Raw genomic sequence first — 22,028 nt, forward strand, 5'->3', positions numbered from 1 at the left:
GAACAGTAGGACATGCACTGAGGTGACATCTGTGGAGGCTAGAGAACAATTTCCAGAGAAATAATGCCTTTTAATGAACTGAGGTTTAACTGTTATTATATATTATAACTTGCCTGTTAGGAGATTATTACTATGAGAAACAATGAGAGCTGCTTACATCACCTTCTCCTGCAGGACATGCCTGAGGGAGAATGAACACCTCTCCTTCTTCTCCAGTGCTAGCTTATTATTGCCTGCACTGGCTGTTAACTGAGTAAGCTTTATTCAGATGATAGCTAAATTTAGCAGATACTAGCATCAAGTCTCTAGGGCAAAAATGAGGGAAGAGAGCTTTAAATAAACAAAGTAATACTGAATAATAGATACAATTTATGGCAGAGGGAACTTCTGTGCCTGAGAGGAGCCTAGCTCGGAGTTAAATCTTGATTCTGCGGCCTCACCAAGGCAAAACACGACACGACTGCCTTCCTCCTGGCTGTTGTTACTATTCTTATCCCTGTGATGGCAAGGACCCCTTGGAGGCGTGGCACTGTTGCAGTGGCCCCAAGAGGGTGTAACACAGAAGACTTGCGGGACACACAGTGCAGAGGAACGGTAACAAAGGATCACCAGCAAGAACCTGTCGCAATCGCTGTACGCGACGCGAGTTGAGGACGGGCCTGAGGTGAGGTGAGGTGAGGTGATGTCCATACAATATGGCGCCACAAACCTCCCCTCCCCTTCCAGCGCCCGCTGTAGCTCCCCCCGCGCATGTGCGCCAGTCCGGGCACGGCGCCGGAAGCGTGCCGCCGCGGAGACGGAAGGGGCAGAGGTGACGAGCCGGAAGCTGACCGCCGGTGATGTCGGCCTCCCTGTTGCGGCGGGGGCTAGAGCTGCTGGAGGTGCCGGAGCTTCCGGGTGAGCTGGTGGGGAGCGGGGTGTGTGGGGAGGGTGATTCCCGGTGTACGGCCGGGGTAACTCCACCCCTCTGCCCACTTCAGGCCGAGGAAAGGCGCCGCCGCCGGGGCTCCAGCGCAGGAGGAATGGCCTCAGGGCGGCGGGTGCTGCCAGGCGGAGGAAGAGGGCGCCGGAGCCCGGCAGGAACGGGGCTACGGTCAAGGGCAGAGTCGTGAAGTCGGCAATAGGTGAGTGGCGGCTCGGCTCTGGGAGGAGGGAGAAGTGGCTTTTCCACTCTCCACAGCCCTCGCACCGCGCCCTCTCAGCCGGTCTCTCAGCCGTTTGTATCCATCCCTTCTCATTCTCCTGGTGTCCCTTACTTCAGTATAGCCAGATCTATGGATGCACACTTCTCCCTGAGCTGTAGCGCTGCTTCTTTTTCCCGGGGCCTTGCTGTCCTCCTGTGTCTGCCCTTGCATGCTGCCTGGATGCACAGCTGATGTGTTGTGTCCCACTCTGCTTTGACCTAGAGGAGTATCATAAGAAGAAGGCTGTGAATCACTTGAGAGAAAACCTGCGGTACATGTTGAAAGGACGACTTGCTGCAAACAGAGCAGTCACGGAAAAAGTAAGATGGTCACTTCTGTTTGGGGGTCTTGCTTCTGCTGAGGAACACAGGTGAATGGGGGTCACTCCCAGATCTTCCAGCTTAGACCCTATGCAAAGAACACAAGTTTCTGCCAGCAAGGTGTTGAGGAATTTCTGTGTGCACTGACAAAGTAACATACTAAACCAAAGTGACATGTTTATCATCTTGTTAATACAAGAATGTATGATGTTCTCTTATACTAGTTAACATGTACTGGCAGCTGTTGGCTTTTCTTAATTACCAAAGATATTTCATAGCTTCAGCTGTCAAAGAAGCCCTCGTTCAGGCCTTCTTGCTGTTGATCAAACTGTCCTCTGTAGCTGGAGGCTGTTTTGCGAGGAACCAGATGTGCTGCTGGCTCATGTAATGGGCATTTCTTAGCATCTTGAATGATGTTTCTCATAACCTGAGAATTTAACCTGTGTTCTTCCCCAAAAAGAAGTCCCATGACAGGATTTGAAGAGGAGAATAGCTGACACTACGAGAATCTTGGGCGATTTTTATGAGATGCAGGTTGTTAACTTATATAAACCAAGTGGTTTAAGCCAGTGTTTCTCAGGCTGGAGACTGTGAAAGGAGGTGACTGTATTAGAAAATGCAGAGGGAATTCCATCAACTGGGATTTATCCCGGAGAGACAGGATAAAAGAAAGTCATAGTTTCAGAAAGGTCTGAATTTAAATAAGGGTTTCTGTCCCTGTGATGATTACCAAAGAGCAGTTTTCATATTTGACTCCAATTACTAAATTGGTATTTGCTGTTGTCCCAGTGACCTGCTTTAGTTGACATTGGTGATTGCCTCTCACTTTTCTTCGGAGGCATTCTGGGATATAGCAGGGGATTAGTAGAACAGCCGGGATGCAGAAGTGAGCTTGAAAAATCGTCATTTTTATGGTTTGGTCTGGATAACAATGACTGGGATTTTTTCTTTTTTTTTCCTTTTTTTTTTATATCATCTGAAGGTTCTTGCTCAGAACAGAGGCAGGAAGGCCAAAGATCAGCCTCCAAAGAAGGCAGCAAAGAAGAAGCCCGAGGGCACTGTCTTTACTGAGGAAGACTTCCGTAAATTTGAGAGGGAATACTTTGGGATACCATAAACAACATGACAGGGATTCTCACAGCTCCAGTCTTTTTGTAGCTGAGTGCTTGGCACGCTGGATTGGCCATTTCCTCTGTGTGTTTGAGATGAGACATCAGAGATGTGCCTCTGTCAGCAAGTGCTTTAATGTTAGGCTTGCAGAGCAGCTCTGCATCTGTGCAGAACTTGATACTGGCCAGCTAGAGCCATGGAGGTTCTCTTGGCTCTGAGACGCGTTATCTTTATAATTATCTCCCTCCAGTCACCATGCCTTGCATTCTTAGTGTAGAAGGGTAGACCAAGCCAAATATAAGTCTTGTTGCCTTCTACAGGATGTAAGGCTTCTGCTACTTGTGTTATTAGCAGGGACCATTTAAAGTATTGTATCTGAATAGAGAAGCGTTTTGGACCCACAGTAGGTACCCATGAAGGGAAGGTTGTTAAATCTGAGTAGCCTTGCAGCTTCTGTTCTTATTACAGCCTCTGTCAGGTTTTTCAGTCATTGTAAAAAGTTTTTATATGTTGTTTGATTAAATAATTGTTGCAGACACCACCTCTCTTTGCCTTTTTAATAGTGATTATTGTGACAAGCTACATTTGATGAAGACAGATTGTGTCACTGTTCTGATCCAGGCATCCCTCACTTTAGGATGATTCAGTTGTGTAAATGGCCTGATTCATGTTGACACATGTATTTAATCTTCTTTCTGACACACTCAGGCCTTCAAAAAGTGTAGGTTGGAATGAAGATGACTCCCCTGTTTTGCCTACTCAGTCTCCAAGGAAGAGCTCTCACATGGAGAAAGTTGTCCTTTGCATGCTTATCCCTGAGCCTCCCACTGAGGTTCAGACACGTTAGGAGGGCACCGCTTCTGGGCGCTGCCAGCCCCTGTATCCAGAAGGGGTTATAACCCACTGTTAGTCTCGGCACCAAGTCAAAATGTGAGCCACAGTTGTGGTGCTGGGTTGAAGGGAAGGTCAGGCTACTGCTAAATTCCCAGCTGCAACAAAGAGAAGGCCCGGCAGGTGGGGATGTTGTTCCAAACACTTCCAAACTAAACCACTAAATGTGCTGCCTGGGGGGCCACCGCCCTTAGCTGCCCCTTACCTGAAAAGATGGGAAGTCTGTAAAAAAGGTAAAGAAAAGGACTAATGCCAAATTCTGGTTAGACTGTGATTACAAGAGGCTTGGTTGACCTGAGCAGCAGGTGCTTGGATGTCAGCACTGTCAGGAATTCGGTATACGTTCCCTGCCTTCTGATTATAATTCCTGATGCTGTCAGAAGTCTGTGTCACCTGTGTTGCGTTCTTCCTCTCTTGTCTGCATGGGAGGGAAGGTCACCCAGATGTATGAGGCCCAGACAGGGAAAGTAGTGAGCATCCTGAAGTGCACGTACTGGAAATTGTGTAATAGTGAATGGGAGGAGATTTGTTGTAATGGGATCAAGTTCAACTATCTGCAGCCAAAAATAGTAAAAATGGAACAGTTCAAAGACCAAGCCCCTTCTTTTTCAGTTTGATCTTGCTTCCAAATTGAAAAAAAAAAAAATGGAAAAAAAGAGAATGACCTTTTGCTTCTTGAAAAAATGGAAACAGTTTGAAAAAGTAGGTGAGCAAAATGTGCATGCAGCATGTGTCTCCTTAAAACCTCTGTGCACGCTGCAGTGTATGTGAGCTGGTCTAACACATGCAGCTCTGCGTGGAGCTGTCACAGAGACAATTAACAATGTGAAAAAGCTGGATGTGCCACAATTTCAGGTTTGAAAGGTAGATTTCTGGGGTGTTGTTTTGTTTCAAGCCCTCATCTTCAGCATTTGGCAGCTGCTTTAACTTTACAGACGTCCTTCATGTTAACCCCCCCTTCCTCTACCAGTGCCTTCTACACAGGCTTGTTTCTGTGGCTGTTCAGCTCCTGGGCCCTTCTGCAGGCTAAGGAAAGCAAAACCATCAGAGAGAAGCACTAAGGTAATGTGGTTCGCTGTCTTCGTGCAAAACCTAGCTTGTTTGCTTGCATATGTAAGCAAACTGTAAAGTTGTTCTTTTGGTTAATGAGGAACTTTAAAGCATGGCCCAGGGCAGTTTTCCCCAAGGATAATAACACCTAGATCTGTGGAGTTTTAAAATTGGATGGTGGCTCTCATTACTGGCTGGAAAGACTATTAGAGCCAACACAAATAATCACCATACTTCTTGTGGCTGTATGCCATGAGGTGGTATATTGTTGAAGAGGGCAAAGCTACCTGACAGATTTGATTTTGCCATCTGAAATCAAACCTTGGTTGTACAGCCAGGAAATGCAAGCAGAAGTGAGCGGGTGGCTCTAGATAAACCATCTTCCGCAAGGGCAAAGATCTAGCATGTTCTGCCTTGATTTTCTCCCTCTCCAGGAGAGTAGGAGATCCTATGAAAGAACAGCAGTGCCACCTGCACACTGTGGCAAGAGTTGGCCCCTGAGGAGAATGTCTTATAAGCTAGAGGGAAAATAAGTACCGTTGAGTGGCATGTGCCTTGTGATAAGCTGAAGCTAAGCATCTCATACTTCCAGCTGTCTGTGTTACGGTCTAGTCATGCCTACATCATTCCAGCTCCTCGGCTGTGCTGGGACCTGAGGAGGTAGCTCTCTTGGAGCAACCTGTGCCATCTCTCTGTTCCTTGCAGAGACTTTTCCGGCTCTTGTAAAAGAGAAGAGGGAGTTAAGGAAGGAGCCGCGGCCATAGCTGCTTTTCCTAGCAGCCCTCAACCCTTGGACCTGGCATTACCCTCCCGTGCAGTTGTGAGCGGTAGCGCAGAGAGACATCCCACTGCTGCGGTGTGAGGGCTGCATGTTGGTTGAGCTCATCAGGCTGCTGGCTCTCTTCCCAGCTCTGCGACACCAGCTGAGCACCCTGCAGCAGAAAATAGAGGTGGCTGAGCTGGGGAAGAAGGAGGAGGGTGCCATCTTACAGTGCATCCTCACCCACACACAGCAGGGAGTCGTAATGGGAGGCAGCAGCAGCAGATTTAATATAAATGCAAATAAAAGCTCTGGAGTGTTATTAATGTGGTAGAACCTTCCCAGGAAGACAGTTTAGAGGAGGCAAAATGGTTACCAGATGCTCGGTGTTGAGCTAGCTTACTGTGAATAAGATTCATCAAGCCCATTAATGGCTTTTTTCCCCTTCGTTATGTGAGCGGAAAGCAAACAGGAAGATTTGTTCAGATGGGTACAAGCTAATGTAAGCTGATACAGCCTCTGCTCTATCAGCAAGTCTTTATTTCTTTAGGATAGGAAACAACAACAGCTAACATCAATGTTACATATACAGGAGAGGGGAGGACCGCAAATGTAAACCAAGAAAACATGTTTGCTCGGGGCACTAATGAACTTCTTGCCTCTGAAATGACACAGCAGTAACAAACCTGGTTGACAGTGAACAAAAAGAGACTAGAAACATGCTCAGGCAAACATTCAGGCTTAAAAAAAAAAAACACTGAAAAAGCTAGGGGGAAATTGGGAGGAAAAGGGGAAGCAGGGAGATGGAGCCTTTGGGAATCTCTGCCTCTGGTTTCCTTTTCATTACTGGCTCCTCTTCTAGTCTTGCTGTTGATCAACACAGCACCAGCACCTACAACACCGACAGGCTCTGGAATGCCTTGGGTAAGAGACTGGTTGTTGTAGAAAGAGTGCACAGAAGCAGTGCCCTGAATAACTCGCAAGAGGAAAGTTACAGCACAAGGAAGTTTCTCATTTGGAGACCCATCAATCCAGCTAAAAATGAGGAGTGTAAAAGAAGACAGGCTGTTGAACTCCAGCCAAGGCAGGCTGAAGGGTTAGTAGATTTGAAACGGATTAAAGGTTTGTGTGTCTATCCATAGTTACATTAAATAGGATTAACAGTGCCAACCACTAACTGGTGGGGGCAGGGGAAATAAAAAGCATGGAGGTTGCCCTGCAGCTGTCTACAGGGTGACACACACCTTTTTCTGGATGAATTAGCTGTTGGCAGGGCAAACCAGTGATCTTGCCAAGCTGGTCTGTCCTGAGCTGCACCGTTTGTGTGCCAGCAGGATCATTTATCTCCTTTAATAGGAGGTAAAGACTAGGCTGCCCATGCACAACAATGGACGTGGAGAGGAGGTACAGGACAAGGAGATTCTCTGCCCTATATAAATGAAGCTGACGTGTCTGCTGCGCTTGGAACTCGCTCCCTGCCATCTTTTAAATGGGTGTGTATGTGTAAAAGAGAGGAAAAGAGAAGCTGAAGGAGAAATGAGAGGCAGCTAGCACCTATGGAATAGGGAAATTGGAGTTTGTAGGTCAACGTAGCTTCGTTCAGTGGCTTGTGACACTGCATGACTGCACTGAAAATAATGCAAAGGCAGCATACCTGGGATACCTGAGCAGCCAAAATGGTATTGTCTGGGTCAGGGGACTGAATGCCTCTTAATTCACAAGGTCAAACCTGTGGGCCTGAAGCATTTCAATGGGAAAGACAGCAAAGGTGAGTTGGCGTTGTTCAGCTTGGGGAAAGAATGCTCTGGGGAGACCTTAGAGAAACTTCCAGTACCTAACAAGGCCTACAAGGAAGCTGGAGAGGGACTTTTTACAAGGGCACGTAGTGATAGGACAAGGGAAATGGCTTTAAACTGACAGAGGGGAGATTTAGATTAGACATTAGGAAGAAATTCTTCCCTGTGATGGTGATGAGGCCCTGGAACAAGCTGCCCAGAGAAGTTGTGGCTGCCCCATCCCTGGCAGTGTTCAAGGCCAGCTTGGACGGGGCTTGGAGCAACCTGCTCTAGTGGAAGGTGTCCCTGCCCGTGGCAGGGGGTTGGAACTGGATGAGCTTTGAGGTTCTTCCAACACAAACCAGTCTGGGATTCTATGATCAGATTTTTGGCCTGGCAGGGAGGGTGCTTATGGTAAGACCCCAAAACTGTCTTTGGACTGGAAATTAAGCGTAACAGGAGTGTATGTGCTGAACTGCACAGCAAGGCTGTGAATACAGCAGGAGGACAGAGGAAGTTAGATTGTCTCTATATGGTACTTGAACTCTGTTAAGAAAAAATGAGTATGCACAACATGAAACTATGCATATAGGAAGGACTATATGGATCCTGTTGTTTTTGAAAGCCTAAGTCTATGGAAAGATAAAAGAAAACTGGCATTATTCGGGCCAAAAAATACATAGATTTCCCACCCTGGAAAAAATGGCTTTCTGAATCATGAACTGGGTTTAGTAAGCGGAGAAGGGCGACTATACAACAGTGAGGGTTGTGAAAGCAAGGGACATCTCAAAACAGAGAAAGTATATGGATATGCCATGAACAGAAGCTAAACCATACCTAAAGAAAAGGTGAGGCAATACTTAACAGGGCTGTGGGAATCACGAGCAAGACAAGGAATACATTTTTCCAAGAGGAATATGATTCCTCTTCAGAGGCTTTGGGAGTGGGGGAGAGAGGGCTATGGCTGGACTACCCCATGTGGAATTGTTCTGATGAGAATAACCCACATTTCCTTTCTACCAGTGCAGCTCAAGGGTGCAGGGGGAGCATTCATCTCCCAAAGGACAGCCTGTCCTTGCAGCTATTCCTGTGCTTCCTGCCAGGGCAAAAGATATTTGGAAGACTTTATCGTCATTCTTTCTTTGTTCTCCAAAGCTGCAACTGGGGATTTATTTTCCGATGCATGCTGCAGAGGTGCATCTGGTTCTCCACACAGGCATGCAAAGGAGTTATCAGCAGTGGTGGTTTCCTCTTCCTGTTTGCAAGAAGTGTAAGCGACTGGGTCTTTCCAAAGGCAGGGCAAAGAGGGAAGTGGTTATTGATACTGTGCTAAGAGCAGAAACAAGCTCGTGAGAAGGGTCCGTATGTTGTCAGAGCAGCTCTGCCAGCAGTGAACCGCTGGGTGTTGTTTGGTTATGTATAGGAATGTTGGACTCCTGTTTACCATGAAGTACAAAATTGGGTAAGGGATCAGGAGCCTGAGGGTCATGCATGCTGTGCATGTGAAGGCCACTTCATTGTCCTAAAGGGCAGTGAATCAATTCAGAATAAATTCCTCTGAATAAATTCAGAGGGAAAATAAGACACAAATCCCATCTGGCAACTTCAGATTCAAATAGTTTTTATATAGGTAGATTGGGGAATTCTCCTGCTTCCAAGTATGTAGAACCAGGCTCCTCCAGGGGTGGGTAAGGCCTGCATTCATGCACTGCATTTCTGGACATGGTATCAAACTGTATGCAAGCTGCAAGGATTCAACTGAAGCACATTTGTTCGGAGGAAAAAGAAGACAGCTCCTGAAGTGTGCAAAGTGTAAGATCAGTCAGCAGGCAGGAGGCTATCAGACCTTTTCTCCCGCAGGCTGGAGTTGGTTACGTGATGGTGTCCTCAGTGTTCCTTGCCTCTTGCAGCATGCTGGCTGTGCTGCTGAGCTGCAACGCCAAGTGGCGTGATGCTGGCTGTGCCCAATACAAGCCTGGAGGAGAAGCCTAAGCGACAAATGCAGAGGAAGTCAGCCCTAATCTCTAGGCAGTGTAAAAATCTTAACGAAGTTACTAAGTATGGAAACGCGGCGTCATTTCAGCAGGCGTTGCATAAGGTTGCCATACTGGCTGCCTCTGCAGAGCTGCAGGCTCAGAGCCTCAGCATAATAACACCGACAGATTTTTAAGGGCAGGTTTCTGGTTCTCCTGTAAGGAGTCCTGTAAAACACACACATGGATACAGGGCAGAGAGCAAAGCAGCACATGTGCGTCATGCATTCCTTGTCTCCTGTTCCAGCTCTGATCTGCTGGAGTGATTGCAATTAGTAAACTGGAGCTACATACTCTCTGGAGGGCTGTAGAAACCATAATCATGTATCTACTGGCTGCCACAGACACTCCCTCATCTGCCTGCAGAGCATGGACTCAAAGAGAAATCAATTTTAGTGAGGGGTGGCTCACAGACAGCCCTGCTATGGGGTGGGGGATATGTCCTGCCAATCTCTCCAGGCTTTGGCTGAGCTGAGTACGGGCTGCTGCCAGGTTTAAGCAGAATTTGCAATGGCTCTGAAAGAACTGGAGATGGTCGCCCTGTGGCTGCAAAGGGGGATCAGTTTGGGGAGGAGAGGACAGTTTTGCCCTGCACAGCGAAGCCACATGCTCATACGCTCACACCAGTTATACTGTTTTCCATGGCTCAGCTGAGACCAACCGGTTGCCATCTCAGGTACAGATTTGATCCATCAAAGGAAAGACTGTCCTGCTCACTGGGCTTTCCTGCCTCTAGTTATCCCCATCCCCAGTCTGGCAGGTCCACCTGATCTGAAGGTATCTACTATGTTGTGCTGCTTCCCAAATCAGAGCAGTTCCTTGCATGCAGTTACCAGTAAGCTCTGGAGAACAAAGCAGCACTTCAAGCAGGACCTTACACTGCCTGCCAGGCTGGAGCTTCTTATTTATACAGCCCATCAAAGTGCTTGCTCAGGAGGTGAGAGGCAGATGCTCTCATGAAGGTGAGGAGTCTGGGCTACCCACTGTCTCATGAAATCCAAGATGAAGGTCTTAATTATCCACACTACTTCCAATGTGGCATGAGCCCTAACTCCCAACAGGGAATAGCATCCACGTCACTCAGGCACCAGCTATAAGCACAGACAAGTCTTGGTGGCCAGTCACCACCAAGGCTGGCGTGCTCAGCCCTCCCTGCCAGGCAGGCTGGGACCTGCAGTGTCTGAGCTGGGGAGCTTCCCGATTCGTGTCAGTGCAAGTGAAAAGAAAACTCCTTGGGGAAGGATGTGCACATCCACATGCCAACGCTGGCTCCAACAGACCAAGCAGAGATCGGGTGCTGCTAAATCTGGGTATCAGTGGCCAAGAAAAGGAAAAAAACCCATACACTAAATGATTAAAAATGGCACATCCCAAATCCTGAATCTTCTATCAGCAGAGCACAGCCATGCTGGATGTGGAACTTCACCCATGCTCAGAACCTCACGAGAATCAAGCACCAAACATTCCTTGCATTGAGTGGCTGGACTATAAATTTACCCAGTAATTGAAGGCCAACAATTAACATCCACAAGCAGAAACCACCCTGCTACACAGGTTCCTGCCTGCCCAAGTTCTCTGCAGTGTTTAACAGATGCTGTATCACAGCAAGGGTGGGTTTTTTCTGCTGCCACACTCCAGCACCAGGGAATTTACTCATCTACCATGGCTCTGCTGAGCACAAACCCCAGGAGCCAGGCTGCCACTTGCTGTCAACAACCCCAACCAATATCCCCAGCATACACACCCTGCTCCAGAGCACCAGGGGCACCTTCCCCACACCAGCTGCTCAGCTAACCTGGGAGTAGGGCTTTAACAAACTCATCTCCTCCTTGGTAAAAAGCCAAATTTACATTCATACCTAAGATTTGACTCCTTGGAGGCAGCCTGGAGATGTCTCCAAGTCCTTCACATGGACATTAACAAGAGTAACCCCACCCATTCGGTCCAGTTCATCTAGAATACAAGGGCAGTTCCTACCCCAGCCCCACCACCCTGAGACAACAATCACACCCCCTCATTTTGGGCATCTGCTGACCAACACAGAGATAAGAAACCCTAAGTGCCAGTTCAGCAGTGCCACTGCCTGCTCCACAAGCTCTCAGCAAGCTGCTCATTCCTTAAACTCATGTTCACAGCTACTGAGTTTTCCCATTATGTTTTACATTCCCACTCACCTCCTTCAGAATGTTCAGTTCTGGCAATTCTGAACCTTCCACCAGTCTTACCTTCAATGAACTCCCGAAGATAAAATTCTTTAACGGGACTACACCTTACTACGGGAAAACTTAGAGCACCTCAATATAACACCCCTCATGGTGGTACACGCATCTATTGTGCAAATTGTAGCAACAACCCACATCAGTCATCCTCTAAACAACTTCAAAGCACATTCAACATCCACACCGCCTCCATCACCCAGCAGAAGCACCTCAGTGTCACACAGCATTCTATGAAGACATGAGTAATCCGGTATGTCTGTGTTTACACCTAGGTGTGGTGCACCCATTTCACAGGTAGCCAGTTACCTCACACTGTAATTTAAAGTTTATTATAAAATAATTTATTAGACAGCAATACACAGCCTTAGCAGCAAGCTTATATACATGCACATAAAAACTGCTGACTACCCTACTCAGTGACTCTAGCTCTTTTGCCCTTGGCCTTGCGGACCTCTTCAATCAGATCTTTTAAGTACTGGATTTCCTTACTAAGGGAATCTGCCTTCTCCTTCAGGGCCTGATTTTTCTGCTCTAACTCTCTGCACTCCCCAGAGAGTGCCTCCTGTTCTGCCCTCTTCTTCTGCCGGTAACGTGTGGCAGCTGTCTTATTCTGCTCCATCTTTTTCAGTTTCTTATCTATTTTCTTTTCTCCCTTTATCTTCGCTGACACTACCCTCTCTGCAGGATGATCATAGGGTTTGGCCTGCACAGAGCCACAGCTGGTTTCTGCAGGGAACCGGCTGTCATTGGGGGATCCAACTGAATTGGTAGGGCTATGCTGGGGTGTTCCCAGGTAAGAGTCTGGGCTCATGCATATTCCACTATCATCGGAATGGTTCTCCTCCTCTTTCTCAGACTTGGTGATCACTACCACAAAGGCAGGGCCCTCCTGTTTTCTTTCACCTTCCAAAACATCCACTTCACTACCCAGTTCTAAGCTAAATGAGTGGTCTGGAGTGGAAGTCAGAGACCCTGGGGAAAGGGGAAAAGACCAAAGGGAAGCCAATGGGGCCACTGGATCTACTCCAGTGGGTGATTCAGGGAGATGGGTGATTAGGTCTGTTATCAGTGGAGGTTCTTTGCTGTGGAATTCTGGGATGGCAGGGTTAAATAGGAGATCACACGTGTCTTCCAACGTGGCCATCAGCTCGTCTGGCGAGACGGTGGCTTCCAGATGTTCCACACCTAACAGGGCATCAAAATCAAATTCCTTCAGATCCATCTTCTCCACCATCCACTCCATGCCAGAGAAGGCATCCTCTGCACAAAAAAAGAATTGCCATTTCAGTAAACCAGTTCAGGCATCTGAATATAATCTAGCAGCTCATATTTAACACCCAACTTCTCCCTCACATGGAAAAAATAAATTAAAAAAATCTGCCATTTAACTGCAGAACACTGCAGGGTACAAGGGAACCTGCCAGCATCCCAGCATTCCATTCCCCTTACTCCAAGGCCAGAATAATTCAGGGCCATTTGAAACACACTGCCACACTTGGTTCTTGTGACCTCTGCTGGGGAACAGCACTGTAACTGTGTTATTAAAAGAGCAACAGAAGTGTCACTTTACCATACACCAGCCCCATAACTAGCATTTCTGAACTGTGTAAGCAGTGTAGTACACATTGTTTCAAGCAGAGGTATGCATGTGAGGTTGCCTTTACATTTACAAAAAAGGCTAGCTATTCCCCACCCCACCATTAGAACATTACACACCATTTTAACTGCTGCATTAAGTAACAAACACCTTACCCTGGCTGCTATCTATGGTGTTGCCTAAACTGTCCACAGCAAGCCAATTGGAGGAGACTGCCTTAGCCTTGTCGCTGGAGAACCCATGCGAACCGAGGGGCTCGGCCACCTCCAGGTAGTCATCGAGGAGTCCCAGACTTTCCTCAGCCACCGAACACGGCTGGCTGAAGGGGGATAATAAATCCCCCAACAGCATCTCGTTGTTCAAGAGGCTCATCTTCGTCAGTTTTTAATGCTTTGATGTCAAAGGATGCAGACAAGTAGAGGGCTTTGTTGTCGACTACAGCAATGCTGCTGTGCGATGCCTTGAAAAACCTGCGAGTGAAACTTAGATCCATCAGTACTTGTTTGACCGATACAGTGTGTCTTTACAAGCAGTACCCCCCACTTCGGGAACTGCGGTTTACATGCAACCCAACATCTTTACCCCTTCCATGTCTCCCCTCAAGCTCCCGCTGCCGCTTCTCCCACCGAGGGCCGCGCGGCTTCCTCATGCCCAAATATGGGCACGGCTGCGCCGGCACCGCCCACCCGCCGCCATGACTCACGCGCCCATGCCAGCAGCCGCGGCCATTTCGCGATCCTGCCGCGTCCCACACCTCCCCACCCCGGCAGCGGCCGCCATTTTGTATCCTGCCACGTTTCCACCCGCGGCTCCAGCGCCTCGGGCTGCACAGGGCTGAGCCGAGCCCAATGCCGACGTGGGAGAAGACTGCGGAGCCCTCTGGAACAAGCCAACGTAGAACCGGGCGTTTGTGTGGCAAAAAGTGTCACACCCGCCACCTTCTACTGCAATCTCCGTATCAGAAAACCCTCCGGAGACTTAAGAGCTACAACATTAAGTATTACAGCACTGCTGCCAGCTTATGAACAGCCCCCATTTATCCACTCGGCACGACATATCAAATGGTACCTCCTCTGTCAGGAGCCCCCATATCCCCCCAGCTACAGCAGCGTCCTCCCTCGCGGGTTAGAAAAACCTCCCTACGGATAAGCTACTTTTATGGTCACGGAAACCTAATGAAATGGGTAAATCCCGAACTTTTAACAATCGAGCTTTCTCGAAGCATGAGTACGACATCGGAATTTCCCGTCATTTCTTTTGAAGCAGCATTTCCTCCCATTTCTGACACCCTCCGCTCTGGGCACGTTGAGCCCCACAAGGACACTCTTCACCCCGATACTTTTTTTTTCCCGGGTGATACCATCCATTACCGTGTGATATAACACCCCACTCCCAGCCCCCTTAAGGCGAGAAGCAGGCGACTATCAACACCCGTAAGAGGAATTCCCCGTCCCTCACACACAATACTCACGCCATGGTTGCAGATGCCGGGGGTGTGCTGAGGCCGCCGCCGCTGCTGCTGCGCCTGCTGCACTGGCCAATGCCGCCGCTGGCCCTGCCGCCCTTAAAGAGCCATGGCGGCCAGGGGAGGGGACGCTGCTCCGTTCCGCGCCGCGCGGGAGGCTGCTGCGCGCACAGACACTCGCAATACCACTTCTCTCATCGAGGTTCAGGCCGACAATGAGGTGACACCGCCCGCGCGCCGCGCTTATATCCTAACCGCCTGAAGCAAAACAAGATCCGGCCGTGAGGTGTCCTTCCGCCCAGCGTCACCTGCCTCTCTCCAGCGCCCGATGGCCTGTACCCTGTCTCTGTGGGATTATCCCGTTCTATTCTTCCCCAGGTCAAACCCAGGAGCGGCAGAGAAAAGCTGCCCCTCCAAAACAGCGGCGATGGAGGGACTCTATGGTGTACATCCGCGCCTCCGCCCTCTTGCTCCCGCCAGAATCACGTGACCAGAGCAGTTGAGGACGCTCCTGGGAGGTCGGGGGGGATGAGGGGGGCTGATAGGAGGTCGCATGCACCCCGCCACGTGGGAAGGGGTCCTCTCCATTGGCTAGAGGCTAGTTGTTCACGTGCACGCAGAGCTGCTATTGGCCAGGGTCCAGAGGAAGACAGGTGTGGGGGGGGGCAAAGAGAGAAGGGAGTCGTACGGGGGTAGGGAAATGGCGTTGAGGAGACATGGCTGGGAGCTGTCAGTGCGCCCATCACCGCAGCCCTGCGCCTTCGCTAACGTGTCGCGTGCGAAGCACTATACGTGTGTGTGTGTGTGTGTGTGTGTCCCTTAGGTTTCCAACAGCCCCTTTTGTTCTCTGCCCAGAGTCCTGCTGAGGTGAGGCTGGGGCTGACAGCTGCTGCTCAGGCCAAGGCGCTGGCATGGCTCCCCTGATGTGCTGAGGGAGGCAGTGGGCGCCATGGCCTCTTGCTCCACCAGATAACGTGTCAGCCCAGGGCAGCATCGCCTTCCCTCCCTGCCTGCCTCACACGTGCAGCACTTCGATTATGGCTGTTTCAGGGTACAGGCTGTGTGTTCGCCTGTGTGAGGGTGCCTCTCAGCTGCCATGGCGCAGTTCTGACCTGGAGCGGTCATGCAGATAGATCCGTGCTCCTGAGCAGCTGAGAGCATGAGTCTAATTAATGCCTTTAATCATGCAAATGCTGAAAAATGAAGTTGCTGTTCCCCAGAATTTCCGAATTCCCCTCCTGCCACACAGTTTCACACTGACACAGTTGCTGCTTTGTTCAGACATTACTCAGACTGATGCGAGCATTAATGGATAACCTACATAGCTTCACAGCTCTAAAGAGCAGTGTCACTTAGGAAAGTTTTTAAAGCGCAGTTTCACATTATGTTTTATCTGATCTAAATCAGCATGATGCTAGGAAAGAAGGCAACATTCTCCGTTCCTGTTCCTGTCTGCTCTGTGAGATCTGCCTCAGTGAGCCAGCTCAGCCAGCTAACCCAGCAGGAAACTCACAGGAGTCAACAGTTCTCTGCTGGTTTCAGTCCCTTCATCATTTCCCTGAGGTCAGTCAAGCATCGGTTAGCTTCAGTGATGGGTACCTGTGTGCTTCCTTACTATGTCAGAGTTATGCAGCTTCAAACAGTTGCTTTCCCATGTTCCCAACCAGCACACTGTCACCTCTGAGTGCTGTGGTCAGCCCTCGCTTGTTCAAACATTACCGTCCTGCAGGTCACCTTGCTCTCACCTACTTCTACGAAAGGCTCCTCTATTTTCCAGTTAGGCCCTCGGTAGTATTTGTATAAAGCCATGGCCTTCACTGAGTTTGCTCAGGTGTAACTGCCTGGAACTCATTAAACAACTTGGCTGATAATTTGTGAGGACAGGCATGACCCAGTTTTTACTTTTAGCAGGCTGATGTTACCATCAGCACTACAAAGCAGAGTCTGTCACTCACATCAGTAAGCTGAACACCACTGCTGAATGAAAAAGGCAGGTTTTCCTCCATGTTGCTTAGTAGTTTGTTTTTTGGTTTGTTTTTTTTTCTTGGTTTATTTTTTGTCTAGATGCAAGCACAGATTTTGGAATGACTCATTAAAATGGAGGAGGCAGGGAAAAATGTCCTCCAACGCCAGAAAATACCAGAGTAGCAACTGAGCGATCTAAGATGACTGTTCTGATTAGATACACCACAGAGCAGACATACCTTGCTTCAAAGCAAAGTTTAGAGGACGCAACAGCTTTTAAAGAAGCCAAGTGGGTGATTGGATGGGTGGACAGCATCTCCCTGTCCTCACTAGCTGAGGGAGAGCTTTCACATCCCCAGGTCTCGCCTGCTTGCCACTGCTTTAAGTGAAAAGGGTGATTGTACAACTGTAATCATAGCTAAATAAACAGAAATGCTATACACACCCAAGCCTTCATCTTGTAAAGATAATTATAGATTTCTCTGAAAGGACTCTGGGTATGTGTGAGCAAGAATCACGCAAGCAAAAAAGGGAATATGCAATGAGGAACTTAGCCCAGATCTGCCGGTTTCCTTGCTGTGTGGTTTTCATTTTCTGTGTAGACTTTAGTGGAAATTTGTCTGCATTTTTAACGATCTCCAATCCAAAAAGCAAAATCAAGTAACCAGAAGCCAGCCATTTAGTGAACAGCATATTTCCGTGTTTTCTGAACGACTGCAGAATTACTGTTGCTACATCATTTCACGAGCATGAATTTTCATTTCAACTGCAATTCCTTTATAAATCGTCTCTCTGCATTTGCACATATTAAGTCAGAGGTTTCTCCTTTGTGGTTAGGGTTTTTCACTGAGGTAGAACATACTTCCTTAAACCCAAGTAACAATTCCTTGGGAATTTTTGTTGAAATATTTGTAGGGTTTTTTTATACAAGAAAAAATCGACAAGTATTTCTAAGCAGAGAGCCCACTGCTAACTTAAGTGTCTAAAAAGTATTCCTTTTCAGCATTACAGAATATATTTGTAGCTTGAAGGTCAAGAAGCCTGGCAGCTCCGAAGAAAATTGAATTTACAGTGAAAAAAGGTAGCTTCTGAAGAAAGATTAATTTATGTGCATGGTCAGTGAACTCCTGCTGACATGTTAACAGCTTTAGCACTGTGGATGTTATTTTCCTGCCCTGGCTACTGTACGTCGGCAAAGAGAGCTGGTGTGATAAGTGAGATCCAGTCTGACCCAGAAGCGAGGGGCCAGCCGCAGGAGATAGGAGCGCCTAGTACAGAGCTCACTGCAGGAGAGAGGCCAAAGTGACCTTGATGGGGAGCAATGAACCGCCCTGATAAGTGCAGCACTGCAGAAAGCCACTTCCAGCCAAACAGCAGCACCAGGAGGTGGAACAATCCTCCTCCATTCACCCTTCTCTTTCATTAAGATGAAGGTCAATATATGGGTTTGTTGGGGTTTTGGTTTTTTTAAGTTAATGTGGCAAAGGAGAAGAGGTTTTCTTCTTCCACCAGCAACTATACAGGAGATAAACACGCTGAATACTATGTTATTAAGTGCACAAAAGACAAGGAAGACGTCAGTGTTTCCATAGTAACATCTCCTCACTCAGTCTAGATCGCCTGGATATGATGCTCACAGGGGGTGTCAAGGGGGGGAAGTAGTCATGGGCCTCTGTAGCAGGGGATTGAGGTGGGGGCAGTACATATTGCTGGGGCCAGGAAGGTAACCAGCAGAAGTAGCAGAGATGGAGATGTCTTTTCTTTCCTGGAGTGCTGGGAGAGCTGCAGCTGGGGAGGAGGGCTGGCAGACACTGCATCATGAGGGCACATCACTCCATGGTGGCACTGGGCAGGCAGCTCTGGGGCCCCACTGAGCCTCGGTGTGCTGGAGAAGGGTCAGATGGGCTTTTGGCCAGCCCTGGGCCCTGCTGGTGTGGCTGGGGAGGAGGGAGCATTGCCTGCTTTGCAGAAGGATGAGTGTGAGGCGAGTCCCGAGGGGATTCTTGTGATAATTTCTATTGTTAGAACCTTCCATCAGAAAGGACAGGAAGCCTCAGTGAGGAGAGCATTTCCAGAGACCAGCAGGAATTTTTCCTGGAGACGGAGAGCTGAGGAAACACAAGGGAGGAATGAGGCAAAGCAGCTAGACACTGAACAATTTTCAGGGAGAGTTACCTACAGCCTCTACAGCACAGGCTAATCGCAGTGCTAGGCTGCTTCTCTCCTCATGTGGCACAAACAAATATCTGAAGGATCTTTTCTGCCAGATTCTCATACCAAGCTCTTTAGGGATTGCTTTATAGATGTTCCATTTTAAAACTGGATTGAAAAGGGAATATATGTGATTAAAGATCAGGCTGGGAGGTATTAGCGTCCATCTCTGATTACACGCAAACAGAAAATAAGTTAACCATATGCTCTACCTCGTTTGTTTTGGACTAGTACACTAAATGGAATCTCTAATAAGTCATTCTTTGCTTACCCACCCCCTCACTGTCTTCTCCTTCTGTCCTGTTGTGTAAATATCACTGACATTTGAAATGAGACTAATAAAAAAAAGGATTAAATTTGCAATTTACTTTTGCAACTTACAGTTCAATTATTTTAGTCAGCTATGGAAATAATCCTCGTTGTCCACCTACATTTTTCTTACTGAACAAATGCAGGCATGCCAAGCACATGGTGCTAGCTCACAAAATACAGCTCTCCAGAGGCTTTGTTACTCAGAATTGGCTAGGCTGTGGCCAGCTGCCAGAAGTAAAAACATTGTGCAAATCTGGTAAGAGGGAGGTGAGTTTTAACTTGTAACTTGCCTAAGCATGAATTTCCTGAACAAAGCTACAACTGGTTGAAAATTATGTTTAACAAAATATATGTGCAAGGGGAGGGAGGAGGGGGGATGGCTTTTGTTCCAACCATCGGGGGATTTTTTTGTTACTTCATTGTCCAGCCTTGTTTTATGATGATGAAAGGACTTGGGGGTCAAGTACAATCCCACATGTGTATGAGCACACGTGGGATACAAACAAAAGCCTTCCAGTTGTCCAAGCAATAAAAGAACGGAAACACCTCATGTCAACTGTTGTTCTTCACAGAGCTGTAGTTTCTGTGACCCCCACTGCAGGCTCTGTTCAGTGCATATAAAAATGTCTGTATCTGTATGTTTTGAGCATCTGCTGGAGTTGCACATGGCAGGTGCCTTAAAATCGTAGAATCATAGAATGGTTTGGGTTGGAAAAGACCTTAAGACCATCCAGTTCCAGCCCCCCTGCCATGGGCAGGAACACCTCACACTAAACCATGCTGCCCAAGGCTCTGTCCAGCCTGGCCTTGAACACCACCAGGGATGGAGCATTCACAATTTCCTTGGGCAACCCATCCTAGTGCCTCACCACCCTCACAGGAAAGAATTTCCTCCTTATATCCAATCTAAGCTTCCCCTGTTTAAGCTTTAACCCATTACCCCTATCCTATCACTACAGTCCCTAATGAAGAGTCCATCCCCAGCATCCCTATAGGCCCCCTTCAGACACTGGAAGGCTGCTATGAGGTCTCCACGCAGCCTTCTCTTCTCCAGGCTGAACAGACCCAACTTTCTCAGCCTGTCTTCATACAGGAGGTGCTCCAGTCCCCTGATCATCCCCGTGGCCCTCCTCTGGACTTGTTCCAACAGATCCATGTCCTTTTTATGTTGAGGACACCAGAACTGCACACAATACTCCAAGTGAGGTCTCACGAGAGCAGAGTAAAGGGGCAGGATCACCTCCTTCGACCTGCTGGTCACGCTCCTTTTGATGCAGCCCAGGATACGGCTGGCTTTCTGGGCTGCAAGCGCACACTGCAGCCGGCTCATGTTCAGTTTCTCATTGACCAGCACCCCCAAGTCCTTCTCCAAAGGGCTGCTCTGAATCTCTTCTTTGCCCAACATGTACCTGTGCCTGGTTTTGCCCGACCATAGACTCAGCTAGGTTGAAAAAGACCTTTAAGATCATCAAATCCAATCAACCTTGTGTCTTTCTGCGCAAAAGGATGGAGAGTGGTGATGCACATTTCCTCCTTTGTGACACTGGTGAAGCTAGCAAGAGCTGAGGCCTCACAAGCAGGTACAGATTATGAGACTGCAGCATCTCAGACAGCCACAGACACCAGTGAGTGAGTTAACACCCATGGTCACTGCAATGGATTTGTCTTTGACTATCTCAGTGCCCCTTACACTTGTCAGCACAAGGACTCCTTCCTTTATCATTCCAGTAGCAATCACGCTGCACACCTGAACTTGGCATCTAAACTAGCAGCTTCATCTGAAGAGGGTGGAAAGGTTATTTGAGTTATTTGAGAGTTATTGTTCAGTGAGGGGGGATGCACAGTGAAAGGCTGGTGAAGGACCAGACTATGCTCTCTGTGCTGCAACTGGGGATTTGTTTTTAACTTTACGTAACTTCAGAGGGTCTTGATGAGGCTGGGAGGAAAGACTGTGAACAGGTGTACCCTATTAATGAAACAAACCAGAATCCTGGGGATATCTTGTGTGTGAGAGATCTCTTATCTCTGATGCTGGCAGGGAGCTTCAGCGGGAACACTGACAAAACAGCTAGTTCAGATGAAGCTCTGAAACTCATCTGGGGATAAATCACTGTTGAGGCTGTAGCTCCCCAGGTCCTTGGGGAAGAATGCTGCAGACATTATTCAGTAATATATCTCCACTCGTCAGAGGCAGCAGCTGCTCAGTGGCTGGAATTTACCAGCAGGCTTCAATCTGTTTTAATGTATACTTGTTTACAGAGGAGGAGGGAGAAAGTCTTGGCAGATGTTGATGCAGTTGTGGTATCATTTCGTTTATAGCTTTTTCCTGAATGACTGTCATTTTGCCTCCTGAGGTCTCTTGTTAGGAGAGTTGGCAAACGATGTCAGAAAGAAAACATTTCCAAAAGACTTGGAGAACGCTCTGCTCCCTGAACTTGCATGGGGGCTTGTGGGTGGCCTCAGCAGAGGTTCCTCAGATGTATTACAGGGGGACTGGCCATGGGCAAACTAGGTCATAGCTGCAGAAGAAGACTTTGTGGCCAAAGTATTGTATTGAATAGGTGCTGTGGTTTCTCAATCCACTGCCCCTCTTACTGGTATCACTGTGGCACTTGGTGAGAGAGGTTTGCAGTTCTTTTGACAGGAGGAGGTTTCTGTGCTTGACTGCTGAAGGAGCTGTTTGGAGGCCAAAGCCAGACCTGCCTGAGAAACCCACCACAGCAACCCACTTCTGCTGGGGAGGGAGGCACTGCTGGCCTGCTCTTTTGGCACTCAGAGGGAGAGACTTTGTTGAGGCCTTGTACTGGGGTCATGATGACAGTAGACATCTCTGGGTCTGAGGCAACATAGGTGCTGTTCAGGAAGGTAACATTTGAGCTATTCACCTTAGCCATGCAGTCTCAGTGAGACTGATTTAGATGATGAGCACTTATCAGAAATATAGGTCTCCTCTAGGCAGGGCAGGCTCTGTCTGACCACAGAAGGGTGAAGTCTGTCCCAGGCCACAAGGCTTGGAGGTCCAGCCTGCTGGTGACACCAGGCATCTTCTTTTGTTACGCAAAGTGACAAACTGAAGTTGAATTATTCTTTTTCTGAATTTTCTCTTCTTACATAAGAAATAAATTACAAAACAAAA

The 22,028-nt window shown here is 48.2% G+C and overlaps 2 protein-coding genes across 2 annotated transcripts; one reads left to right on the forward strand and one right to left on the reverse strand.

The window, feature by feature from the left end:
* The first annotated feature begins 682 nt into the window (after positions 1–682).
* On the forward strand, positions 683–3,150 carry RPS19BP1 (ribosomal protein S19 binding protein 1). Its single transcript, XM_061356414.1, has 4 exons — positions 683–881; positions 933–1,124; positions 1,407–1,504; positions 2,487–3,150. The coding sequence occupies exons 1-4, from the start codon at positions 683–685 to the stop codon at positions 2,619–2,621; spliced, it is 624 nt and encodes a 207-aa protein (XP_061212398.1). The 3' UTR covers positions 2,622–3,150.
* Positions 3,151–11,660: 8,510 nt separating this feature from the next.
* On the reverse strand, positions 11,661–14,754 carry ATF4 (activating transcription factor 4). Its single transcript, XM_061363361.1, has 3 exons — positions 14,411–14,754; positions 13,095–13,409; positions 11,661–12,602 (listed from the first exon to the last, which is right to left on the reverse strand). The coding sequence occupies exons 2-3, from the start codon at positions 13,309–13,311 to the stop codon at positions 11,752–11,754; spliced, it is 1,068 nt and encodes a 355-aa protein (XP_061219345.1). The 5' UTR covers positions 13,312–13,409; positions 14,411–14,754; the 3' UTR covers positions 11,661–11,751.
* Positions 14,755–22,028: the final 7,274 nt, after the last annotated feature.

Source organism: Neopsephotus bourkii, unplaced genomic scaffold, assembly GCF_033783945.1.
Source record: "Neopsephotus bourkii isolate Nb327-2 ecotype Australia unplaced genomic scaffold, CSIRO-AGI_Nbou_v1 NB_107, whole genome shotgun sequence".
NCBI lineage: Eukaryota > Metazoa > Chordata > Aves > Psittaciformes > Psittacidae > Neopsephotus > Neopsephotus bourkii.